Source organism: Vespula vulgaris, chromosome 13 (assembly GCF_905475345.1).
Source record: "Vespula vulgaris chromosome 13, iyVesVulg1.1, whole genome shotgun sequence".
Classification (NCBI taxonomy): domain Eukaryota; kingdom Metazoa; phylum Arthropoda; class Insecta; order Hymenoptera; family Vespidae; genus Vespula; species Vespula vulgaris.
In genome coordinates, this window is record NC_066598.1 from 764,824 (window position 1) to 790,256 (window position 25,433).

Sequence of the window (25,433 nt, forward strand, 5' to 3'; positions counted from 1 at the left end):
TGTGGCTGCGGTGTGTATGTGCGCGCGCGCGCGTGCATGCGTGCATGCATGCATGCGTGAGTAACGAGCGAGGGAGGGAGCGAGCGAGCGAGCGAGCGAGCGAACGAATCTGATTCTCGTCGAAAGAAAAAGAAGAACGATAATAACGAGAGGGAGGAGATGGAGGAGTAGGTGGAGGAGAAAAAGGAGGTGGAAAGAAGGGAAGATCGACAAAGAAGAAGAGGGAAAGAGGAGTGAAAGGCCAGAGGAATAGGCGCGACGACGGAAGGAGCATCTTCGTCGTGGAAAAACGAGTAAGTGAACGGTTTGGTTTCTTCCAAGTTAGGCGATGACAGCAGTCTCTTCGCCTATCCCTTTTCTTCTCTATCCCTCTTCTTCGTCTCTTCTTTCTCCTCTTATCCTCTTCGACCGTTCCTCGATATAGCGAGCGCGCGCAAAGACGTGCTTGCGCACACGTGTACAGACGACGATAGTCCCTCTCTTTCCCTCTCTTTTCTACTACCGTCGCACGCGAACGCGCGCACGCACGCACACTCTTGCATCCGTACTCACGCAAACGCGCGCGCACTTACATACACACGCACAAATACAGAGATCTCACGAGAAAGAGGTGACTGACACCTGATGCGTCGATGACCATGCCGCCCGCCCTCCTGTATTCACAAGTCGCGTGCGCGTTTAACCTCGATTCATGACGTAACGCAAACTACCGCTAATGCTTCTCGGATTCAGAATTCAGCGTTAGCATTATTTGCGACTACCTGCCTACTCTAGCTCTCTCTCTCTCTCTCTCTCTCTCTATGTATATATATATATATCTTTCTTTCTCATGCCGAGATTCTTTCTTCAAATAATAATTATCCTCGATCAAGATGTAACGTGTCAACGAGCACGGGACTAGTTCATCCGAATTCTTCACGACATCGCGATAATCACTTTTTCGTTATTTTCTTCGGAACGAACGTCCGAGGAATTCGAGATCGCCAAGCACGCATGCACGAGCACCGTTTTTCCTCGCCTAATCTACATGCTTCTTTTTTCCCCGTTCATAATCTACATAACACGCATGCACCATATATATTCGTGTCGTTTGCCGTATTCCAATGGAACGTGTCGGATTGCACAACGTTGCAGTTTCAGTTCGACTCGGAAAACGCAGGCGATCTACGTACGTAGATCTTTTAACAAGTTTCTTCTTCTTTTTATCTTTTATTCTTCTATTCTTTTATCTATTTATTTATTTATTTTTATTTCTCTCCTTTTCTTTGTACGAGAGAAAAAGTCGATTCCCGTCAAAAGATTCGTTCGATCGTTCGAATATCAACGTTCGATCACGTTCGAACGATTCGATTAGCCCTTTTGTTCCTTTAGCCTTTGGGGACACGTGTCGTTGTAAATTTGATAAGGACGTCGCGTCGTGTCAAGTACATACATGTTAATCGAAAGCGTCCAATGGTTTCCGATGGACCGTAAGTACAGCCATGCGCGTCCACCGCATGCACGTATGTATGCATGTATGGATCGAATCGATAGAGTCGACGAGCCTTTGCCTTCTCTTAGAATTCCATTTCACTTCGCGGTTACTCATCCGATCGAGTTCGATCGAATCGTTAGCGACGTTCAAAGCTTTTCGATGCTGAATCGAGAGAATTAGCCGATAGAAAGTTAACCGAATGATGCAAAATCGTATTTGTCTTCTTTTTCTTTTTTTACTTTTCCCTAAACATTCGTACCAATCGTTACTTGCGTTTATTCAGCAATTTATTCGGATTAAATTACTAACTCGATCGTATGCAAACTCCGTGTCTGTTTAGAACGAACACGCTAATAGGTTCGAAGGCCGATCCAAGCTGATAATTCGAATAAACGAACGTTTATAATACGTATAAAGATTCATACATAGATCGTTTAACTTGTGTGTTGCGTGCGTCTCGTAAATGGATCTCGTCCGAGAGCGTGTATATCTCGCGTGATATCAAATGATGTAGCTATACTCGTCACGCGACCCATTCTCCACGAATTCGCCACAAAATTACGTTCAACGGCCAACAAACATTCCCACGCTTTTCTTTCCAAAGTGATATTTAATGTAGGTTGCGCGTTGGTTATTTTATGATTTGGCTCTTTCAGCGAATTTTTCTGCGGCCATTATGTATGTTGTAATTTAAACGTTGTTTCTCTTGCGGAAATAACGTAACGAAAATGAATAGTTGCTTCTTTGCTTGCCGTCATCGAAATCATTCAAGGAAAAACGGACAAATTATTTTCTCTTAGGAAATTTAGGAAATAGGACTGGATCACGGTGAGAAAATAACAAAGTGGTTAATGAAAATTCCGGTGTCGATCTTATTAGAGGTCTCATCGCTAACGGGGTAAATCCGTCGGTTAAGCCTCGTCTCTCTGGCATCTCTTCCCTCCTGTGTTCTATCTGCTTCTACTCGTTTTGCTTCTCGTCTTGCTTCTCTTCTCGGTTGGTTGCTCTCTAAAGAACGACTTACTCAGCCGCCAAACCGACCTATCTCTCTCTCTCTCACTCTCACTCGCCCACCCTGCTCTCTTGTTTCCTTTTTTTCCGGTCCTTATTTTTCCTCCGGGAGCTTAATTCAATTTTACTGGGAAGATCGATAAGCTACCTCGTCGTACTTTTATCAAGACCATGCTTTTCCGCTCTCTAACTAGCTCTCATATATAGATGTGTGTGTTTGTGTGTATGTATATATCGTGGAAGTTAGATTCCCAGAAGGGTCGTAATTAGATCCCCAAGAAATTGATACTATTGGAGTCTTATCGCCATTAGACTTACAATTGGATAGCTGAATCGTATAATTCGAGTGCAACTCGAGTACAAATCGAGGACGACATTGGCGTTCCCTTTACGACGAACATAGAGGACAACGAACGGGAACGAACATCGGTCGTCGATATCGAGGAGAATCTCTGCGAGGTCTATGAAAGCTTCTTCTCTAATAATAAACACGATGCGCAGAAACGGGAACGCTCGAGAATGGCGCGCGATTCATGGAAGCGAGCGCACTCGTACTTTAATCAGAAACGAAAGGCAACAATATGTCTGGGTGCCAAGGGAGTAAGTGCTATCGTAAATATCGATCTGTCGGTCCTCTCTCCCTCTCTCTTTCTTTTTCCGTACCTGCCTGACGACGATACTTTTGTAAATTGGAACGGAAATGGAATCGACGTGTAGTCGAATCAAATTGATTTTACGATAGTTCTGAAATATCTTAGGACGATATAGCACAACAGCTGTTTTATTGAAAATCTGAGTAAATCAGAGACGGATGGACAAGATAAATGGGACGCGTGACACGTAGAGATACGTGAAATAAGAAGAACGAAGGGAGAATGGGAGGAAGCAAAAGGAAGGAACGAAAATAAAAAACAAAAAAAAAGAGAAAAGCAGAGAAGAGAAAAGAAAAGAAAAGAAGAAAAAAAGAGACAAAAGAAAATGAATAAAAAAAAAAAAAAAGAAAAAATCGTAGAGAACGAGTAGGAAGGACGACGTGTCTTGCCCGAGGCTAGAGCAATATGCGCCGATTGTCCTCGTCTCTCGTCGTAGGAAGGGCCAAGGGTGGTGAGGGAGGAGCGATGAACTGGTCCAGGAGAGGAATGAAGAGCGAAGAGGACGCAGGAGGGGCGTAGCTTTCGCACGAGAAGAGGTCAAAGGTTAGAGACAGACGCGAAATAGAAAGCTCTTTTCCTGAAAGTCATATCGTTGGGAAACGGATACGAACCGGGACGAGGCTTTCACCGTCCTTTGACCTCCTCCTTTGATCCTTTCTCGCCCTTCTTTCTTTCCTCTTTCCTTCCTCTGCCTCTCTCTCTCTCTTGCTCGCTCTTTGTTCTTCCTCGCTAGCGCGTCCCAATTGTTGTTGATCGCGTTTCATGAACCATCGGCCCGCCCATCCATTTACCTTTATCCTCCTATTCTCTTCGCTTCGTCTCTATTTTTCTTTCGATCTATCATAAGCTTCTCACATCCGAGCCAGGTATTGGATGACGATGAATTTATGTACTTACTTACTCCAAACGATCTACAAATTGGCTCTTTCCTTCGTTTTCTTTTTTTCTCTCTCGTTTTTTTTTCTTTTTCTTTTTCTTTGGATATAGAACATTCGATTTGTTTTCTTTGTATATAGGAAAGCTTTCTTCCCGCAGGTGCGATGAGCTAGTAAGAGCTATTCCAGGCAGCAGGAGGGCAGCTGGAGGGCAGCGAGTAGCAGAGCGAAGCTTCTTCTTCGCTTGTGGATAGAGAAGGGAGGAGGGGGCAAGAAAGGGCGGCAGGAAAAGGCGGCATGTCGTTGCTGTCGAGTCGTGCCGGCCGAAAAGGGCCCATTCTCTGCTTCGTAGCGCTGCTCTTCGTTTTCGCTCTCTATCAGCTGGGTATCATTTGTGGCACCGATAAGAACGGACCTGCCATCACGATGCTAGCGAAAGAGGTGAGAGAGAGAGAGAGAGAGGGAAAGAGATAGATAGAGTAGAGAGAACGCAACGAGCCAAGTATCGCATATGTTTCTAACGTTTGCTTTCAGAAATACGTCATTGGACCATTCGACCATAAAACCTACACCTACGATCGATACATGCCGCTTATTTTCATCGGAGGCGTGCCGAGATCAGGCACGACCTTGATGCGCGCCATGCTCGATGCGCATCCCGACGTGAGGTGAGTGTAGTCGGTCGTTAGCAATAATTTTCTCCGTCGCTTTTCCCTATAAATCTTTCGACGCTCTCGATCGAATAACTCCGAGTAAATCGGATAAGTTTGTATAAGGGACTTATGTAGGATCGGATCGAATTAGTTTTCTCTCTTTGTTTATTTATTCTTTGATTTTCTTGAAAAAAGAACACAAGTTTCAAGGCAAGATCGTTAGTCGTATAAGGTAAAAAACGTGGCATGCTAAACGCGTTGTATCCCCTTCTAATTTATCCACCCTTCTCCGTCCGACGGCTTGTAAATCGATTTTCGTCTCCAATCGTGCGTATCTAATGCTCGCCGATCAACGACATCGTCCGATAGAGTTTATTCGAATTATTAGGTGCGGTCAAGAGACCAGGGTTATACCGCGGATTCTGCAAATGAAAATGCACTGGTCCAAATCCGAAAGAGAAAATTTGCGACTGACGGAAGCTGGTATCTCCAAGGATGTAAGTATCTACTGGTGATATTATACCCCTGTAATAACGAATTAAACTATATATATTTAGTACGTTTAGTCGACGTTGGAACGAGATTATTCAATATATCATTACGGCTCGTTTACAAGGGGGAACTATTTTCTAGGTGATAGACAGCGCGATAGCGGCGTTTTGCTTGGAGATAATAGCTCGACACGCGGAACCGGCTCCTAGATTATGCAACAAAGATCCTTTAACATTGAAAATGGGTTCCTACATGCTCGAGCTTTTCCCTAATGCCAAATTCATTTTCATGGTACGAGACGGTCGTGCCACCGTTCATTCCATCATATCGAGAAAGGTAAAGGAATCTCTATGAATTCCTTCTCTTCGATGACCTCGCAACGTTCTCTTTTTCTAGGTCACCATTACGGGCTTCGATCTGACGTCTTACCGTCAATCATTGATTAGATGGAATCACGCTATTTCCGCGATGTATGGACAATGTCGGGAGGTCGGACCAGAAAGATGTTTAATGGTACCATACGAACAGCTGGTACTGCATCCGAGACAATGGATGAAGAAGATCTTAAACTTTTTGGACGTGCCTTGGAACGAATCGGTGATGCATCACGAGGAATTTATCAACAAACCTGGCGGGGTGCCTCTGAGCAAGTTAGTACTAGTTTTGAAAAAAAAAAGAGAAAACTAGTTTGATTTTCTATAAAATTCCAATACGATTTGCTAATTCCATTTACCGTTTTACTTTTTTTCTTTTTTTTTTTTTTTTTTTTTTGATCGTGCAGGGTCGAGAGATCGTCGGATCAGATAATAAAGCCGGTTAATCTAGAAGCTTTGACCAAATGGGTGGGCAACATTCCGGAGGACGTTGTCAGGGAAATGCCAGACATTGCACCGATGCTCTCGGTTCTCGGTTATGATCCTTATGCCAATCCACCTGTCTACGGTGCTCCTGACAGTCTAGTTAGCGACAATACTAGACGGTACGTATTATTACGTTCAATTGTTTCGGTGTCCTTGTACATTTATTTAAACATTTCGATCGTTAAATCCTCTCTCTCTCTCTCTCTGTCTCTCTCAGGGTACTCGCTGACGGGGAAGTTTGGGCGGCGAAAGCTCGGCAATTCGATCTACGAGTAAAACCAATTGGACTGAGTAACGAAGATGATTCTACCAATGGCCCAAATGCGTGACCAAGGATCGAGCAACCTTCTTTAGGAACGCTTTATCCCAATCCGTACGATTTACCGTCATAGTCTAACGGAAATGCAAACGTACACGCAAACGATGCGGCTCGTCCCATTTTCTCTTTCTCTCATTCTATATTTCTATCTTCTTTCCTCTTCGCAACTCCCGCGCAGTGCGCCTGGAGATGCGCATATTCGCCAACTAGGGAAAATCGAATCCGCGGAATTCACTAAATTCTCGCGACCTCCTTTGAAAAGAAAAATGAACTACGTTTACCAAGCATTATGATATCTAATGTTTAGAAATAATTCAATCAACTTTATTTTTTATTGTTAATTTTATATATCAATCGTGTTCGACTGGGTCGTGTCGTTTAAAAAGTATTAACGAGTCAAAGTCCTTCCATTATGGAAATGCAAACTATTTGAGGAAACAAAAAAGAAAGAAAAATAAGAGAACAAATTTAAGCAATGATCAATCTCTATTTCTGATATCTATTTCTTCTACTTTACGTGTGACACGTTAAAAATGTGAAAAAAGAGCTTTCGTATCCCCGTCCTGAATCTCACGGTATCGATTTTTCGTTTTTTTTTTTATCAATTTGAAAGAGAACATTGATCGGGTCGAAGACTGTGAAATATTCTCTTGTACGAATGCGGGCTAAAGAGTACGGCAATGTTTTATATTCTTCGTTTTTCAGTTAAACAGGATCATTTGCAAAGAGAAATGTATCATATATATATATATATTATATTACACGGACGACTCATTGAAATGTGAACATTAATTTAGTCTTGTTTGGAATGTTAGTGTCCAACAAATTATGCGATTAAATTATTTTAATATTACATATAACTCTAGATTTTCTTTTCCGTCCACCACCCATTCCTTTAGCTAATATCTTTATGATTTATAAAGATAGCATTCATTTATGTAAGATTATATGAAGAACGATTAGTGAAAGAGGCTGGACATGATAGATATTATATATAACATCATTTTATTAATTTTAAATTAAAATCGGTTATAAATTATGGTGATGAGTTCGAATACTAGGACTAGGACAAATGGTTCTCGCAGCTTTGTTCTGTATATATATATATACTCATTTTTATATTGCATATATGTAGTTGTTGAAGGATGAGCGTTTATCGTCTTAGATATCACACAAACATGCACTCGCTCTCTCTGTACGCACTCGCTTTCTCTCTCTCTCTCTCTCTCTCTCTCTCTCTCTCTCTCTCTCTCTCTCTCTCTCTCTCTCTCTCTCTCTCTCTCTCTCTTTCTCTCTCTCTTTCAATTCAACGAAATAACAAAAAAATGCTTTCACCAATAAGCGTCTATTATAGAGGGTGACTCGTATCGTCTACGATTCATAGATACATCCAATTTCTCCCTTTCTTGAAACCTTTTTTAAAGGCCGGAAAACGAATCGAATCGATCGTTCTTCTCTATCGAACGTGACATGCAATATGTCTCAAGTTTTTCGACCGCGACGACAAAGCGCGTTGAAAAGAAAATTTCTTTTTTTTCTCATCTTTTTTTCCCTGTTTTCATTTTTTTTTTTTTTTTCAAAGACGACTCCAGTGCGTAAAGACGATGTAACATGCGTTACGTTATTCGCGAATTACAACATCCGAGACGCGACGAAGCATAGGTAATAATGGAAAGGAATAGCAAATCTTACGTCGTCGCTTTTTCAAAGTTGCCAGCAACTTTTCTTTTCGAAAAAAACTCGACACTGGAGCTTCGTCTTTCCGGAAAATCTATCTTTTTTTTTTCTCTTTCTCTCCCTCCCTCTCTCTCTTTCTCTCTCTCTCTCTCTCTCTCTCTCTCTCTCACTCTCTCACTCTCACTTTCTCTCTCTCTCTCGCTCTCTCTCTCCGTGAGTTTCTTTTTACGTCTCCGATTCGAGCGCGTCTCGCTCGAATTCCATTTCGGATGAATCGTAAATTCGAAAAGAGATTTGTCTCTTTTTCCTCGCCTATTGGAACTCGCCGAGACTCGTGCGGCTTTATAAAAACGTTATCAAGATAATGGCAGTGCGGTATAGCGGAGAAGATCTCTCAGAGATCGATCGATCGCACGACGGTGCCTCCTCTCGGCGAGATCAAAGAGATCGATCTGGATCAGGCTCGAGGTATCGGCATACACAACTAGTATTTCTCTTTTCTCCCTGTTATTTCGTTTCGTTCCTTCAAAGTAATTCTTTAGATATATTATTTTTTATCATCGACCATATTTTTATCATGTGGGTAATGCATTTATTTAGATGCCCGTTCCATCACGACTCGATACGATTTATATTCGCAAAGATCGCCTTTAGCACTGTCGTGCCCTTTCTTCTAACCTTTTTTTTTTTCTCTAATTCCCTTCTTATTCCTTTGCAATCTTTATTCGTGAACATGGAGATTCCGGCAAAATGGCTTTAACGCAGAAGCTGTTGCTATTATAAATATGTCTTTATATGTACACGTACACACATACGCACGTACTATTGGCGATTAGGCGAGATTAGTCTGTCTCCTTCATTCTTTTCTGTCTTTGGACGATGCCAAGTAATCGCTCGAATCGAAGCAATTCGTAAAGATCAAACAATTTGTTAATATATATATCAACAATTATTACCAAGAAACGATCTTTTTACGATTAATTTTAAAACGATCTATCACGAAACAATGCTTCGAACGAATATGGATGTATAGCCGCGGTCGTAGATCTATAGAGATATATATTTATATATATATGCATATATAATATATATCACATTGCCATTAACAATTATACAGCACAGCCAGTGACTCCAATTTTATTATATACATTCTCCGCTCTGGTTGCTTTTATTTTAGCTTCAACGCATCGCCGATACGTCGTCATCATCATCCTCCTCATCCACCCTTTTCCATCTTTCTCTATTATTTTTTTTTTCAAGCTTTAACACCTTCGAGGAAGAATCACGTTATATATATATCTTTTTCTTCGATCAACAGGTTTCCGTTCTTAACGATAACACGTCGATTCGTTTGTCGGTACCTTCGTCGAACGAGGATCGGTCTTGATCGATACGATCCTTGATCGATCGATCGAACGGAGCAAATTTCTAATAATAATTACATTCCTGCAATTTTTTCTAAAGCATTTCGGATCTTTTACGGTTGGTTTATAAAACCGATTAAGCACTATATTCTTATCTCTTCTCCGTTCGAATGTTGTCGCTACGCGGACGCGTGATCGCACACATACATGTACACAAGTTTACGGGAGCAAAAAGGGAGTGAGGTAGGAGCGAGAAGGTAGAGCTTGAAAATTTATCGGAAGGGTTTTTCCATTGCAATAATTTCTTCGTCATCTTCTATGATACAGGGTGGGGCAAAAATTTCATACAAGATCAAATTATATACGCCACTCTGTGTCAAAGGACGACAGGGGATAAAAAGGGAAGGAATGCAGCTCAAATTGATTCGGACGAGGAAAAAGGAAATGAGATATGCGTGAGATTATTCTTTCGAAGGATAACAAAATTAGAATTATCAACGATTGCCCTTTCTTTTGCCTATCGGGGCAAAGAAAAGTAATCGTGTGAAACGATTAAGGAGTTTAAACTAATTTTAGTTTGTCATAGACGGTGTCGCCATGACTAAAAATGCGATGAAGATGACGATTAGAATATAATATTTATAGTAATAATAATAATAATAATGATAATTTTTACTAATGTTATATATATATGTATATATATATCATATATATATATATATATATATATATATATATATATATATATATCAGTGACCGATATTAAATGCTATCGGAAAAATCCAAGTAATAACGCTAGATAACGATTTTCTTTTCTTTTTTTTTCTAAGTAGCAGTACTGCGAAACCGTATATCCACTACTTGGATAACAGGAATAATACTATCAGTTAATTATAATATCAATTATAATAACAGGGTCCGCGTTTGTTAGTGCTCTAAACGTATCGTTATGTACAAATAGATGCGTGTATGTATAACGTATATACAAAATTACGTGCGATGGAGTGTCGACGGAGTGGTGATGGTGGTGGTGGTGGTGGTGGTGGTAGTGGTGGTGTGGTGGTAATGGTGGTTGTGACGTTGATGCTGCTGATGCTGCTGCTGTTGTACGATTATGGATAGATATCCGATTCGAGTTTTTCTTTTACAGGGTCGTGGACAAGATCATGAAATTCATTATATACGCATTAAATCGTATATAGGATCACACTATGTGTATATGTATGCATGTCAATGATATCGTATTCGGTGCGCAATTATGTCGTACATATGTATATCGATGTGTTGATCTTAACGAGAATGTATTACGTACGAATAAAGAATGCTTCTTTTTTCTTTTTTTATGTACTTGTACACGTATCACTTGGAGACGTTTATAACCACGGTTAATTTCTATTACCAACTATCCTGCATCTTTTTGCTATCCTTTTTTTCGTTTTTCCCATACACAAGTAGCTACTGATCGGGGACTCTCAACGACATTCGTCCTATGGAACACATTTTGGCATTTCTCCTTTTCTCTCCAACTCCTTTCCCATCGAAACGTTCGCTTACTTTTCCCATGCTTCGTTCCGATCGTGCATTTTTTTACGCGTCTCTTTCTTTCTTTTTACTTTCTTTCCCTTCTTCTTTCTTTTATTTATTTATTTATTTATTTATTTAGTTATTTATTTATTTATTTTTTCTTTAACTTTTGGTCGTACTTTAATAAGACGCTCGAACACGATAAAATCTCTCTCTCTCTCTCTCTCTCTCCTCCCCCGCTCTCCGTCGCGTTGAGAATTGGCACAAACAACAAAGTCTTAGATAAAAAGGCACTATTTTAGTAAAGCGGAATAGTTTTGTTCACGTCGCCATTTAGCCTTTCCATTTCTTTTTTTTTTCCGCGATAACAAACATTCCTTTCCCTTCTCTGGATAGTAAAAAAATGTGCGTACGAGTGGATAGGGTCTTTGAAACAGTCCACTTTTCGCGTTTAAGAGGTCCGAGGACGATCAAGGGAGTCATATATATATATATATATATATATATATATATATATATATATATATACATATATACATATATATATAGGCATGTATCTGTATGCACGCGAGAAAGCATATTTTCTTTTTGTTTTACCTCGTCGTTTCTTTCTCGTTCGAGATTCGAGATTTTTTGCTATTTTTTCTCGGTAGAGATCTTCTCTTGGGAAGGATCCCACACGTAAAAGGACCAAAGTTTGTTTATTTTTTTGTCGATAGAATTCTTCGCAATTTTTCTTTTTTTTTGTTTTTTTACTTTTTTTTTTCTGTGGTTTTTTTCTGTTCGTAACATTTATGTAAAAAACGTCAGTCTTTCGTATCTTTTGCATAGTACAAAAAGCATGAGACGTGTGTGCTCATTGTAAAAACCGTATTCATAGCTATTATGAAATGAAAATAGATATATATGAGTGAAGACGACGGACGTTCCTTATCGCGGAATAAAGAACGTAAAATGTTAATTATCGCGATTAACGTAAGCGATGTAAGAGCGCGAGATCACGGATGAATTCTATCGATTTCTATCTTCTTTAATGACTATTCTTCGAAATATATATATATATATATAAGCGTTATGAGTAATTTAAGTTTCATTGGATTTTACGTTTTATAGAAACTAAGAAAAAAGCGCAGATCATGAACATGAGTCGAGCTCGATCACCGATATCCTTTCTGGTCCGCAATAAAACGATATAATCGATAGACGATGACGTTTGTCATACTTTTCTACATACGTACATACATACATACATACATATATATACATACATACATACACAGACATATGTATACATACACACATACATACATATATATATATATACGTATATGACCGTAGCGCTCTTTTCTACGATATCGTTTGGAAAATACAGATTCAGTAAAAACGAAAGACATCGTGCAAACTATGAATTGTTCGTATCAGAACGATGCTTGTAACGATCGCTCCTCGGTATTTGACTGCAAAAGACTGTATTGTAAAACGTATACAAATGTCGTCGTGTAGAGCGTATATATTACAATATATAGGATATCAAAATTTTGAAAAAACATCTAGGCGACTCGAAAGGTCGATGAATTATTGGTCGCACGTTTTTACGGGTATGCGTCAGATTGGAATGCATCGAAGATGAGAGAAGATCGAAGAGAGGGAGATCGCTCCGATCTTCGATGCAATCTCTCTGTATTACGTCGGATCGATGATGGTTCCTTTTAAAAAAAAGGATTCGGTTGAAGAGCGACATGTAGAAAAAAAAAACAATGTTGTTTGTGCATCTCGTTCAGCGTTACTTCTAATTGTAAGCACGAAACACGCTTCTTTCCCTCAATTAAATATATGTGCGTTTTATCTCCTCTTTCCCACCTTTTTGCTCCTTTATAATCCTCCTTTGGAATTCTTTAGAAAATTGATAGAAATACTACGGTCAACGCACAGCCAGATATTTCTTAACGCATCCCATTCCCTTTCTATCTTTTTATCTCTCTCTCTCTCTCTCTCTCTCTCTCTCTCTCCTCCTCGCTATTCTCCTACTTTTCTCGGCTACGAGTCCTCTCTTTTTTCGCACACGCACCGATGTTCTCCATCGCGTAAACGCAACGCGCGCGTGCGCTCACACTCATACACGGACACGCACACACGCAACATACATACAAAGAATCGATTGAACACGTGGTGGATATTGCATTTGCGTGTACTGGACAATTTCTCGTGATTCTTTATCGGCTAATATCGTAAGTGCGGATAAGTCAACTCTCGAGAGTACGCGACGAGTTTCTACGTCGTATGTTTTTTTCCCCTTTTTTTTTGGAAAGTCTGCTAGTGATCAGAAGAATGCTCCGAGTCGTGTCAACTACGATACAACATTCGATTTATCATTTATATTTTCTTTTATATCATTTTAATTATAATATTATCTAAAAGGTCAGAAATCATCTGAAAACGAGAGATTACACGACCCGGATCATTTTCATAATCACCGGTACAAATGGTCCTCCCTACTTTAAAAACGAACGAGAACTATAGTGCGATCATTTGCTCGTTCGCGCATAGATATGCATCGATTTTGTATATGTATCTTTTTTCTCTCTATCTCTTTCTTTATTTGTTTATTTTTTCTTTTTCCATTCATCGACGAACGAATACGCAAGTATTCGTACGAACGTATCGTAAAGCTAATATCACTTTAATCGTCAAACATCTAACGCAAAGATCATACGTTTCTTTCCCCACGAGCTTTTTTACGAGTTCGTCCAGTTCACGATACCTATCATTATAATCGCGCGCTCGATCTAGCGCTTTTCTTCCCTTACGTTCCTTCGCAATCGTGCTAGTCTTGTATATTTCGAATATAGCTGCAATTATCTATCTATCTGTATTACACGACGAACACTGTCTTTTCACGACCGTGTGCCTCGTGATGAAAAGAAAAGGGTAAGGAAGGGTGAGAAATGAAGCGTAATGGAAAGGATCGACGACAACACGCGTCACTAGTTCTTGGTATAAAAGTTACACGACAAAATCGTCACTTCGACTACGATTTTGTCACGTCGAAAATGCGAAAGTCTCGTAACGTCGATATTGCGTTACTCTGCGCAGCAAAAGACGTGTACGTGTTGCATACATAGACGTGTAGATATACGCACACGTACACACACATATATATACACATGCATATATGTATATATAAATATATATATATATATATACGTATGTAATGAGAATAGTTATAATAATGATAATAATAATATTAATAATAATAATAATAATAATAATAATAATAATATTAATAATAATAATGATAATAATAATGATAATAATAATAATAATAATAATAATAATAATAATAATAATAATAATAATAATAATAATAATAATAATAGCAGTAATGATATGATATCGACGTTACCAATAGTAATGAAAACGTTGATGGCGATGACGATGATAACAATGATAGTATTTGTAGCAAATAATCGTAATGCGATAAACAATTAACGTATTATTGCGGTAATAAAAAGTAAAAATAAACCTGTACTCGTTAATGACGACGCCGATGATAATAATGATAATGATATAATAATATTAATATAATAAAAGTAATAATAATAAAATATTAACAACTGATTCTTTTACGAACCACGCGAGTAGAGACATTCACCCAGAAGCACGCGCGCACATCCATTCAAGTTCACACTCTCGCACATACTAGAGCGAAAAATTTTATATCGCTCGTACACAGACGATCAGTCGGTTTTTACGGCCTTTCGTACGCCGTGTGTTTCTTCTTATTATACCCTTCTCGCCGCTAGAGAAAAAAAAAAAGAAAACAAACAACGAAAAGAAACAAGGTACGGAGAAAAGACGAGTGTTCCCTGACGTACGCAAAGTTTCCTTTTTTGTATCCCCCTACTCTTTCATTATCTCTCTCTTTCCCTCTCTCTCTTTCTTTCTCGACTTTTACACACTTGTCCTTTGGACTCACCTTGCTCGTCGCACGCGTATAAAGTTTCTAGATATATTATACAATGTATATGTGTGTACACACATATATATATGTATGTATATATATATGTATGCATGTATGTATGTATGTATGTATATAGTAACTAATGCAAATAACACGCCTAATCTCTTAGTGCCAAAAATTGGAGCATTTTCTTTCTTTTATCGTCGAGAATAGGCAAAAGGGCCCGAAATGGCGATGGCCTCGAGAGAATGAAAGAGAGAAAGAGATGACTAGCTATCCAGAGTCGTAGCCTCGCGCCTATCATCTATCTATTCTTCTCTCGTCTCTTGAAGAACTGAAAATTTTTGAAACGGTCCTTCTTGAACGACCGACGGGCAATCTAATCGCGGGATCGCCGTAATCGATGGCGGTTTTTTCACGACGTGTCGTCTAACCGGGGTGAGTACGTAGAAAAGTATGCTGCCTAGAGTAGGTGCGCCTTTGTTGGGCCGTCTCATTTGGGTACGCGATAATAACGTAGAACGAGGTATCCGAGGGTACGGAAAATGACGAGGAAGGCGAGTAGGACGGCCGTGTTTGCCCAAAGTGGCAAACCCGAACCCCTCGCGCCACCTTGGTTCTCCAATATTGCCGACACGGGTATCGTTGTACCGTTCTTGCATTCGAGAAACTTACTTGGCTGGGAGCACCTAAGAAAGAGATCGAGTAGGGTCACGTGGAAGAATTTTCCATGACATTTTATAAAAGAAGAAAGATCGAAAGGGTCTTACGCGATCGGTTCTCCAACGCCGAATTCGAGAATCTGCATATTTTGATAGGCGTAATGCACCATGCTGGCGTATCGAGCCCATGCTAACCACGGTGGTACAGCTGTCGCCAAGTAACCACCCAAAAGTTGAGTGGCGAGCGTGTACAAGGCGCTAGCGGTTATGCTCACTTGAAGATCCAGACAACAGGCGCCAACGAAAAATCCGACGCTCTAAAAAAAGGTTGAAAAAACGGGGAGAAACTTTTTACGTGTCGATTAGCGATTAAGGAGAGAGCGACGCACTCGTGACCGGTCGAATATACGAACCTGCGCGACAACGGTGTTGAGTAGTAAAAATGCCAACAACGTGACAAAGACCGCCGGGCTCTGGAAGCCCAACATTGGGTAACTAATGATATGGTAAACGGCGGGTAATGTTATCGTCAATGGCAGCTCGCCGACCATTTTCGCCAAGTAGTAGGCCGACAGCCGATACGATCCTGATAATCGCTCCTTGTTGATAACCTCCCGTTCCGGAGGAACTGAAACAGATCAGAACTTAAAGTTAGAGAGAGACCAACGAATAATACGTGTCTGCTTATGTTTCCGCTAGATTAACATAACAAAAGCTCGTCCAAATCTCTCGAGCCGATGATTGCGACTCCCTCTAAGCTGTGACCGCTTTACTAGGTCACACTTCGTCCCACATACCTCGAGATTCTTCATTGAACGTTCCGTCGTCCTTTGCATATCTTTGTAGTAAAAAAAAAAAAAAAGTGTTGAATGCCCGATTGAGCGTATTACGTTGTGGCTCAATTAACCAATCAGCTTCGTTTGGCTCGCGCTCGTTGCGCAATCGTACGAGAGTTACCTGATGAAAACTTGAGAACTTTCCACTAGCTTTAACTCGGGCTATGCTAGAATATCTACGTATCGTTTCATTCGGCGACATTGTTATCGGTAGATTATAACGTTTGGAATGCGAAACAAAGTATGCCAACGTTATGGTAAAAAGAAACTTACAACTGGAGAGTGCACCAAAGTGTGCGAAGAGCATCCAATACGTGGTGCTGAAGAACATCCATCCTTGAATGTCGTGAAGGGCAGCTTCGGTCCTAGGTAGCCTCAGCCATAAAAGACCGGCCAACAAGCCTAGGGCTATCGTTTGTAGCCAATTTAAGCGAGACAGCATTCTTGGTCGTGCCTCTTGAAAATTTCTTTCCGATAATACCTATCGACGTACAAGAGGAGAAGATGTAGAGAGATAGATGGATAGATAGAGAGAAAGAGGGGGTGGGGGAAGGGTGAGAGAAAGAGAGAGAGAGAGAGAGAGAGAGAGAGAAAAGAAATGAAAAGAAAAGGAAAAGATCTCTCAAAACGATAGATGATGACTTGTTCATCCGTCTTGCAAATACACGAAGGATTTGTTTAACGAGATGATTCAACCCCTTTCTGCGTTTATCGATATCGAGAGTCTCGATTTATCGATGGTAAAAGAGAAGAAGAAGAAGAAAAAGGGAAAAGTGAAGCGACCGTATACGCGTGTTTGTACGAAGCGCCATTACGAAGCGCCATTACCAAGGGAGAGGGGCATACTGCGCTCGTGGTAATTATCCGGATATGGTGAATCGCGTAAACGCGACCTAGTTCCCCTTTCTGCTCGGTCGGCTCCCTTTCGCGCCAAGTTACGCGTGCACGCTTTTCGCTCTTCTCTGTGATTTACAGAGCCCTGATTCGCGCTTACACGCACGCAGTTGCGTCGCTTGGTCAGCTTTTGTATTTACTTTTCAATTAAAAACCAACGAACGAACGAACGAACGAGAATATCTCTCATAAAGATTGTTTATCTCGTCGACGTAAATGCGGTTAACGAAAACGATGACGAAACGCAAATCGTATCTTTTTCTTCTTTCTTCTCGCAAACTCGTTGTTTTCATTAAACATACTAACTTTGAATTGCGACCAGAAACTGGTTGGCCACTGCCAGGAATAATCGTCGTCCGCGGAATTTGCGCTGCTGCTGGCATGACTCTGGGTGTCCAGCCATAAGGTGCCTCCTTCGTCTTCCTTTCCTACAAATTATTTCCTCCGTTAATTTTCACAAAGAATTTGATTTCTAATTCTTAATCGACGATATCTCCTTCGGACGTGTTAAGAATATATTCAAACTATCGATAAGAATCGTCTATTCTCCCTTCGATCCTTCAAATGTGGAAAAGCGTAAAAGTTTTTTCCGAGGAATACGAAACGAAGCCGACCTTTGATTATTCCAAGTCACGGAGATCAAAGATACATTCGCCGTCGTGATGAAAAATATCGTGCATTCGAGTTCATTTATAAACGACCGTCGTTGATCGATAGTCCAAGAGTGTATGTGTGCGGGGAGGAGTAGGAGGAGGAGGAGGAGGAAAGCATTCTTACCGATAGCCGACTACAATGACGCGCATTCATGATCGAAAGTTGGCAACGTGGACGCGTCTTATCCGAGAATGTAAGATTAGCATTCTCCGCTGTTAAACGTTGTTAAAGTTTGTCGGTACAATTTGCTAGGACAGAAAGGGAGAGTAAGTCGTGGTGGTGCGCATACTGCGTAATACCGTTGTGCCCGATGTGATGTTCGTGATAATGGATGAGATGGTCGCAGAGCGGATGTTGGCTGGGATTATAGTCCGGACGAAGTTCCGGCGGACAGTCGGGTCCCTGTCTCGCCGCTCGAGCTGCAGCAACTATGCGTTCTCGTACTTCCTCCGGGCCCTTTATTTGCTCGACTGAAAGGAGAACGAGCGTCGTTACGATTGCAATTCGCCTGCAATTATGTCTCGAATGCGATCGCTATTCGAGACGCCTTCGATCATTCCTACTCACGTATAAAGTCTGCCGGATTGTAGTGAGGCAGAAGAGTCAATCCGATCGTCGAAAAGAACCTGCCGATGTTCGCAGTCGAACCGTAATAGGCGACCTGCCCACGGCTTAGCAATAGAAGCTTACTGAAGCTATGAAACATCCGTGAACTCGGCTGATGCACGGTCACGACGATACTCTTGCCCTCTTGCTCGGCGTACTTCTTAAGACGTGAGATCAGAGCCTGCGCGGAGTGCGAGTCCAAGCCGCTCGTTGGTTCCTACGAAACGTTATCGCTTCTTAAATATCTCTTGAAAATGGATGTATACCATTTTCGAGAATATCTTTGATCGATTTTCGCACGGAAAATTACACTTACGTCGAGTAGCATCAAGGACGGATTCGTGAGTAGTTCGCAGGCTATGCTCGTTCGCTTCTTTTCGCCGCCGGATAGTCCTCGCTTCGTATAATCGCCGATAACTATAGATAGAGAGAGAGAGAGAGAAAGAAAGAGAGACAGACAGAGAGAGAGAGAGAGAAATAAGGGATATATTGGATCAATGCTTCACGCAGAATAGCAAACGTTTCCCTTCGGCAGGGAAATATGTCCGGATCGAATTAGAAAATATCAAGAAAAAAATGACGTCTTATATAAACTATTATATCGACTATTTTCTTTCGATCGGCTTACATTTCCCTCGTCGATACTCACTGGTATCTTGGCAGGCCGCGAGGTCGAGAACCTCGATGATATGGTCGACGCACTGCATCTTCTGCGAGTGTGTCAGCGTGTCCGGAAGTCTCAGCCTCGCCTGGTACTGAAAATCGTAAACGATCGATTTCATTCGTCGGTAACGTATTAATATCTCTTCCGTCTTTCTCGCCGTTGCCGCATTTAAGCCCCGTGCCCTCGTTTACGCGTCCGTGGACGTTAAACGTTAACGCAAACCGTTCCTTGCAATTTCCCTTTCGCGAAACTCGTGCTATTTTTCCGAGTTGCTCGAGGAGACGCTACGAGCGCAACGAGGGGAGGAGGGGAAATGTAATCGCACGATCGAATGCGATGCGAGACGCGAGACTCGACCCGTTATACGGAGAGAGAAAGTGCCGTCGACGATGTTTACCTCTACCTTTTGCCATATCAAAGCGTATCCGAGACAGGAGAAAAGAGGCACGTAGACGAATTTCTAGAAGAAAGAAGCAGGAGGAAAGGAGGAGAAAGAAAGGAGAGAGAAACAAGTTCGAAACGCGTCTACGTGCTTTCGATCCTCGATAGTTTTGGAAGGAAGGAAGAAGTGTAGCGTAGCAGTTCGATTTCTATCGTATCTAGGGTGATACGCGTACGTACATGCGCGAAAGAGGCGAGATCCGAACGCGTTAGACGGCGCCGACTGTTTTCGAAAGACGTAAGACGCGTGCTGCTGTGCGGTGCGGTGCGGTGCGGTGCTGCCGTCGCGCCGCCAGCGGTTCACTGACCGAGTTATGACGTCATCGTGAGAGCCGCCCCCGGGCCGCCTCCGTCTATACTATCCTCTCTCGCTTGTTCGTTCACGCAGCATGGGCTCTCCTAACGGTCGGAGTCGTCTAAGCGCCCAAAGACTCCTCCTACCTGCGACGTTAACGATAATCTACGAATTTGTCAAGTTTTTCTCTTTGGAAGAGGAGAAAAGATGGTCGGCGTTGTTGATTACGCGGGAGGAAAGATCCATCGAATCGAGGATGCGTTTAGACGCTGAATATTCTCGCATTCTTACGAGAGATCGTATCGCACGCGTCATCGCATTCAATTAGCGGCTCAACGAGGTGGCATTAAATTTTCCGCGAGAGGGAAGACGTTCCGGGAGGGCGAGAGGGTTGCGTTGGCTTTTGGCCCGACGGTCTTTTCGACGACGTCGAGTCTCGCGGGAAGATAGAGGCGCGATACGTAGGCGCGAGTACGGTGTTCTCCTAATTCGCGCCCACTTTTGAGCGTGGGACTTGATAAATTCCCAGTGAAAGGCGTATACAATAAAGTTGCCAAGAGCCGCGGCCAGTTTTCGTGGAAAACAAGAAAAGACTCGGCGCGACTCGGAAACGAGCTCGTTGGTCCGAGACCGTGTTCGAGCGACGTTCGACCGGCCCTTTTTCCTTCGCATTATCTTTCGGTTATTCCATCTTTCGATTAGAGACTCCCCACCCTCTCGAATCTCTTATCTATCGAATGCAACGCATTCGTTGGGACGGCTAGGCATCGAAGCGTAACCGGCTAGAGACTTTTTCCAAGAAGATCACACACGGACGCTTTGTTCGTCCGTATCGTAGCGAAGGAGTCGTCACCATCTTTACGATCTTTAAAGGCCAGACATCCTTTATCTTCCCTTGCTCTTAATATTATTCGTCGAGGGCGACGCGGGCGTGGACTTACCTCCAAGGTTTGTCGTAACGTGAGATCAGGAAAGAAAACGTCTTGCTGCTGTACGTAACAAATCCTACGACGCCATCTTTTCGTGAGCCTCTCGCGATTCAACCAAATCTCTCCGCCGTCCAGACTGACCCTTCCGGAGAGGCAATTCAACAACGTCGTTTTCCCGCATCCTTTGCACAAAATGTCATCATCGTTAATGGCTTCTAATGGTCCAAGGCATCGATAAGAACGATAAATATACTTTTCGAGCTAAGCGAAATCGAAACGGCCTTTTTCTTTTCTGTTCTTTTTTCTGCCGTCAATTAATTAACGAAACTAACGTTCTCGCAAAGTCATCGGGGGCGGGGGAGAGGGAGATAATCTCAAAGCCGAATTTGGTCCTCTTCGAGAAGAACTCGCTTTCGAATAGGTTCGTTAGGGCGAAGGGAGATGATAAATACCTGAAGGGCCCATGACGGCTAAGAGCTCGCCCGGCTTGACGACTCCCGAAACATCTCGAAGAAGCGCCCGCTTCTCCTTGACCACCTGCAGTCCTCTAAAGATTAGCTGCACCGGACGAGAATCCAACGGGCAGACCAACTGCAGGGTCGAGCTTTCCACTCTGCAACGATAATAGAACGGAGAGTCCATTAGTAGAATCGTAGTTGCGTCGAGAACTGTATCGGACGAACTACGGTACTGAAATGACACCGAAGGATATGATAATGACCGATAAAGCTACTTCTGAGAACAAACGAAACGCGATTCGCAAAAATAAGATCTGCTTGTTGACGCTCATCATCTTGCCTCGACGACACTTGGCTTTTTATATACATATATATGTAATAGTTTGATATACGTATCAAAAAAAGAAGATAATCGTGTCGAGTCGAAAGAAGATAAGGAGGAGGAATTTTTTACAAAGTTATCGATGTTACATTGCAAAGCTGAATGAATGGCAAAGGACTAAACTGTGATTTATACGAAAAGAAAATTCTTCCGTGCGCGTGTACGCGTAAACGGGGGACATAAGATCGGTATTGAGAAAGAGCGAATGAAACGGACGGAATTATTAATGTTTGAAGGAAATCACCGACTCGAATAAAAGTTGGAGATTGTCGTAGGATCGGTGGCGACGAACGAAACGGGGCCGACACGTGGGCCTTAATGCCATTTACAGGAGGCGAGGCGCGAGTCGCCTCGAACGCTCGACGAACAACAGCCTTCGTAATAAGAGTGACGTCTCGTCGGAGCTATTTCATGCAGGCGCAAGCACCGGCACTTTATTGCAGAGACGAGAATCGCGATTTAAACCCTTGCGTTGGTTACGGACGCACGGAATTACACTGTAATTCAATCTCTTCGCTTTCGAATTCGATTCGGCCCACGAAATCGACCGAAATATCGGAATTATATGGTTGGTACTCGTCGTTCGAGAAGAACCTTGTTTCGTCGAGGAACGGGACGAAAGGAAAGGAAAGGAAAGGAAAGGAGACGAAGAAACGGGTTTCCTCTCCTTCCTCGAGGAGAATCTCGCGTCTCTTGAAATATTCTTTGCGCGAGCGCGTGCCCTACGATCGGAAAGAGAAAATCGAATTTATTGTTTCTTATAACGAACGGTGTAGTTTCTGCGGAAATAAAAAAAGGAAAGGAGACCACTTCTTTCTTTCATAGAAAATAAAGAAACGAGAAAAAAGAAGGAAATAAAACGAATGTAAAATACAATTAAAAGGGAGACGGTCAAAATTATAAAAGATGGAAGATGCTGGACGACGTGCGGAAAGAAGGAGATGCGGAGAGCGTTTGCGGTCGCGTTTGTACCGTACGGTCCCTCTTACCGTCGACTACGGCAAGGCTATACCGGATAAACAGTCGGTCGAATTTTATCCTTGCGGTTTGAGCTTGCCAAACGGTCCATCGACTTCTATTTTGTGGTCGGCTTTACCGTATCGTAATATCTTTAAGTCGGAGTGAGACGGCACACGGTGGTTTCGGAGGAGAGAAAGAAAAAGAAAAGGCAAAAGAAAACGAAGAACACGAAAAAGAAAGGAAGAAACACACATCTCGGAGTCTTATATTTTCGTGCGATTTCTCGATAGGAAGAGTGCAGGAGGCGGGCGATTTTGACACTAATGTCTTAGTAAAGTCGCGCCGATGAGCTCGTTGCAATGCGAGAAAACGATGACGCATCATCGGACACCGTAACTACGATAGGTACTGCCTATCTGATCTGCCTACGTCCGTGCCGACGAGTAGAGGGTACTCGATGTACTTATTTCGCATAGATATTAAATCACTCTACGTACACAAACTAGATCGCTCTACTCGCTGGCGCCGTTCATGACGTAAGAATTATTAAAGTCGACCTATTGCCTACACGCTACGTCGTTCAACTTTGAGACAAACTTTGAGCGTATCGTGTAAAAGAGAAAAGGCAACGGAAGCCTTCAATTATTATCAATAGGAGAAGACTCGTAAAAAGTGAAAGCGGAAGGAGCTCGTGGCTCGATATCCAAGTAACTCGGTGCAACGAACGCAAAGTCGATCGGAGATCGGCTCGAGAGGAGTCGGAGAGTGGAAAGAAGAGTCTCGTTGGGATGCTCTGGAGCGCGAATTCGAGTGAGGTAAGAGGAAGAGGGGAGAAGGGCTGACCCCTCCGAGGGAAGCGAACGAGTAGTCGGAGGGCTCGTGTGCCATCCGAGAGGGAGAAGGAAAAAAGGAGAAGAGGCCTGTTAGAAGGAGGGATAGAGTCGAGAGAGAGAGAGAGAGAGAGAGAGAATTGCCAAGAATATCCGAGGGCCGATGACCCGTGACACAGCCGCGCATATACGTATGTATGTATATCTAATAGGATGTGGCTCAACGTTCAAGTAAGAGCCGACGACGAGCGTCGTTACGATCGCACCCCCGCGACACTTTACCCAAACGAAAGGGAAAGCACGTCTTCGTCTATTCTGGAAATTTTCTACTTTTTGTCTTTTCTGAATTTTCTTTAGGCTTCAGCGTATATATTTAAGAAAATAAAAACATTCGGATAAGCCGATAGTATTTTATCACGAGCCGGCTATTAGGTCGTATGCCTTGAGCGTTAAATCTCTCTCTCTCTCTCTCTCTCTCTCTCTCTCTCTCTCTCTCTCTCTCTCTCTCTCTTTCTTTCTTCGGCGAGAAAAACAAAGAATGTAGAGAGATACATGGATAGGTAGATGGGTATAGAAAGAGAGGGCGTCGTTTGTCGAGGAACGCGATACGGTTTATAGCGACGGGTGCGAGGGGTCCCACATAGCTAGAAGGGGAACGAGTCGAGTTTTAGTGGTAAGAAATCATTCGCTTGTCTCTCGAAGGATGACGAGCTTCGACGTATCTCTCTTGCTCGTAGGAGTCGGCTCGCTCGCGATTGGACCGCTCGACCTCTCCGCACGAATCGAAGCGAGAAACTCGCGTCGTTAGGTCGATGAATTGATTTATACGCGCTCGTAAGCAGCCTCGGGTAAAGGGTCGAGATCCTTGATTGCGAGCGAGCTCTATCGTTTCGTTAGGAGAACGAGAGAAGAGGCTAGATCGACTCGACTCGACTCGACTCGATTCGACTCGACTCGACTCGACTCGACTCGAGTCAGCTCGGCTTGGTTCGCGACGCTCTATCGATCTCGACGCTCGTATTTTATCGCTTTCCTACGCTTCGAGATGTCGAACGATCAACAATCCTTTACGCCCTTTTTGTCCTACTCCTCTTTTCCCGATTTTACGATTCCCCCTTGTCGTCTACCCGTTGCACCCCTTTATATTTTTACGGACGGACCCTAAGATCATCGGCGACCAATTAATCGTTTATTTCCGAATTTCTACTAAACTTTAATACTTCAAGCAACTTTCAAATGGCAAAAAATTTTCACCTTAGCGATTTTACCGTCTCCTTTCGTAGTTGGTCAAGCTTTAAACGTCTCCCGTGTATGTATATTCGAGCGAGCCGTACGGTCGTATACGTCGAGAGTCGCTCGCTTGTTTTTCAACGTGCCGTTGACCTCGTGCCGTATATGCGCGTATATATGTATATATAGACGGACAGCTACATGCACATGTCTCTTTCTCTCTCTTTCTCTCTTTCTGCATTTATATATACATATACGTATATATATATATATATATATATATATATATATATTCGCACACGCATGCATATGTATACATATGTATATAAACAGAGAGTCACTTTCTCGTGGCGTCGATCGAGAAAACGAACTCTCAGCGGCGATATCGCCGGACTGTGATTGCGTCGAGAGTATGCGGCAGGATAGAAAGACTGATAAAAAGAGAAAGAGGGAGAGAAAGAGAGAGAAAGAGAGAGCTGTGAGGATAAAATGTGGGTGGCGCCATAGGAAGACGTCGATTTAACGGGAACAGTCGTTTCTTCGAACCTTCGACGTTTCTTACCATCGTCATGAGGGCTACCATGAATTTAATCGACTTCTAAGTGAAAAACATTGTGAGAGAAAAAGGGAGAGAGAAAACTGTTAGCGATAAGTTACGTCCGTTCATCGTCGATTAACGACGATTCTTTCTTCGTGAATATGATTTTGCGATTAAAACGGTACGCCGTT

General features: G+C 42.4%; 2 protein-coding genes across 6 annotated transcripts in view; one reads left to right on the top strand and one right to left on the bottom strand.

Annotated features, from left to right (window-relative positions):
- Window positions 1–143: 143 nt before the first annotated feature.
- LOC127068433 (protein-tyrosine sulfotransferase) lies at window positions 144–7,197 on the top strand. Of its 3 annotated transcripts, none has more exons than XM_051004648.1 (8): window positions 144–293; window positions 4,174–4,454; window positions 4,548–4,681; window positions 5,055–5,163; window positions 5,300–5,494; window positions 5,555–5,808; window positions 5,940–6,137; window positions 6,236–7,197. In XM_051004648.1, the coding sequence occupies exons 2-8, from the start codon at window positions 4,311–4,313 to the stop codon at window positions 6,345–6,347; spliced, it is 1,146 nt and encodes a 381-aa protein (XP_050860605.1). In that variant the 5' UTR covers window positions 144–293; window positions 4,174–4,310; the 3' UTR covers window positions 6,348–7,197. The 3 variants fall into 3 exon arrangements, with proteins under 3 accessions (XP_050860605.1, XP_050860608.1, XP_050860606.1); XM_051004651.1 differs by having other exon boundaries at window positions 156–293; window positions 4,155–4,454; XM_051004649.1 differs by lacking the exon at window positions 144–293 and adding an exon at window positions 3,537–3,681.
- Window positions 7,198–7,892: 695 nt separating this feature from the next.
- The window catches only part of LOC127068410 (uncharacterized), a 41,878-nt gene continuing 24,337 nt past the window's right edge, over window positions 7,893–25,433 (bottom strand). For all 3 annotated transcript variants that reach the window (XM_051004546.1, XM_051004547.1, XM_051004544.1), the window contains 11 exons: window positions 21,297–21,457; window positions 20,857–21,026; window positions 19,165–19,270; window positions 18,832–18,932; window positions 18,477–18,732; window positions 18,209–18,379; window positions 17,562–17,683; window positions 16,635–16,842; window positions 15,939–16,153; window positions 15,634–15,842; window positions 7,893–15,552 (listed from right to left, as the gene is read on the bottom strand). In XM_051004546.1, coding sequence (XP_050860503.1) covers window positions 15,357–15,552; window positions 15,634–15,842; window positions 15,939–16,153; window positions 16,635–16,842; window positions 17,562–17,683; window positions 18,209–18,379; window positions 18,477–18,732; window positions 18,832–18,932; window positions 19,165–19,270; window positions 20,857–21,026; window positions 21,297–21,457 — 1,915 coding nt within the window. In that variant the 3' untranslated portion in view covers window positions 7,893–15,356. The remainder of the gene's footprint in view (window positions 15,553–15,633; window positions 15,843–15,938; window positions 16,154–16,634; window positions 16,843–17,561; window positions 17,684–18,208; window positions 18,380–18,476; window positions 18,733–18,831; window positions 18,933–19,164; window positions 19,271–20,856; window positions 21,027–21,296; window positions 21,458–25,433) is intronic.

Excerpts from the sequence above, each read along its gene's own strand:
- LOC127068433 (XM_051004648.1), top strand. The coding sequence starts at position 4,311 with ATGTCGTTGCTGTCGAGTCGTGCCGGCCGAAAAGGGCCCATTCTCTGC. Across the intron at positions 4,455-4,547 it reads TCACGATGCTAGCGAAAGAG|AAATACGTCATTGGACCATT; the intron begins GTGAGAGAGAGA and ends GTTTGCTTTCAG. Across the intron at positions 4,682-5,054 it reads GATGCGCATCCCGACGTGAG|GTGCGGTCAAGAGACCAGGG; the intron begins GTGAGTGTAGTC and ends TCGAATTATTAG.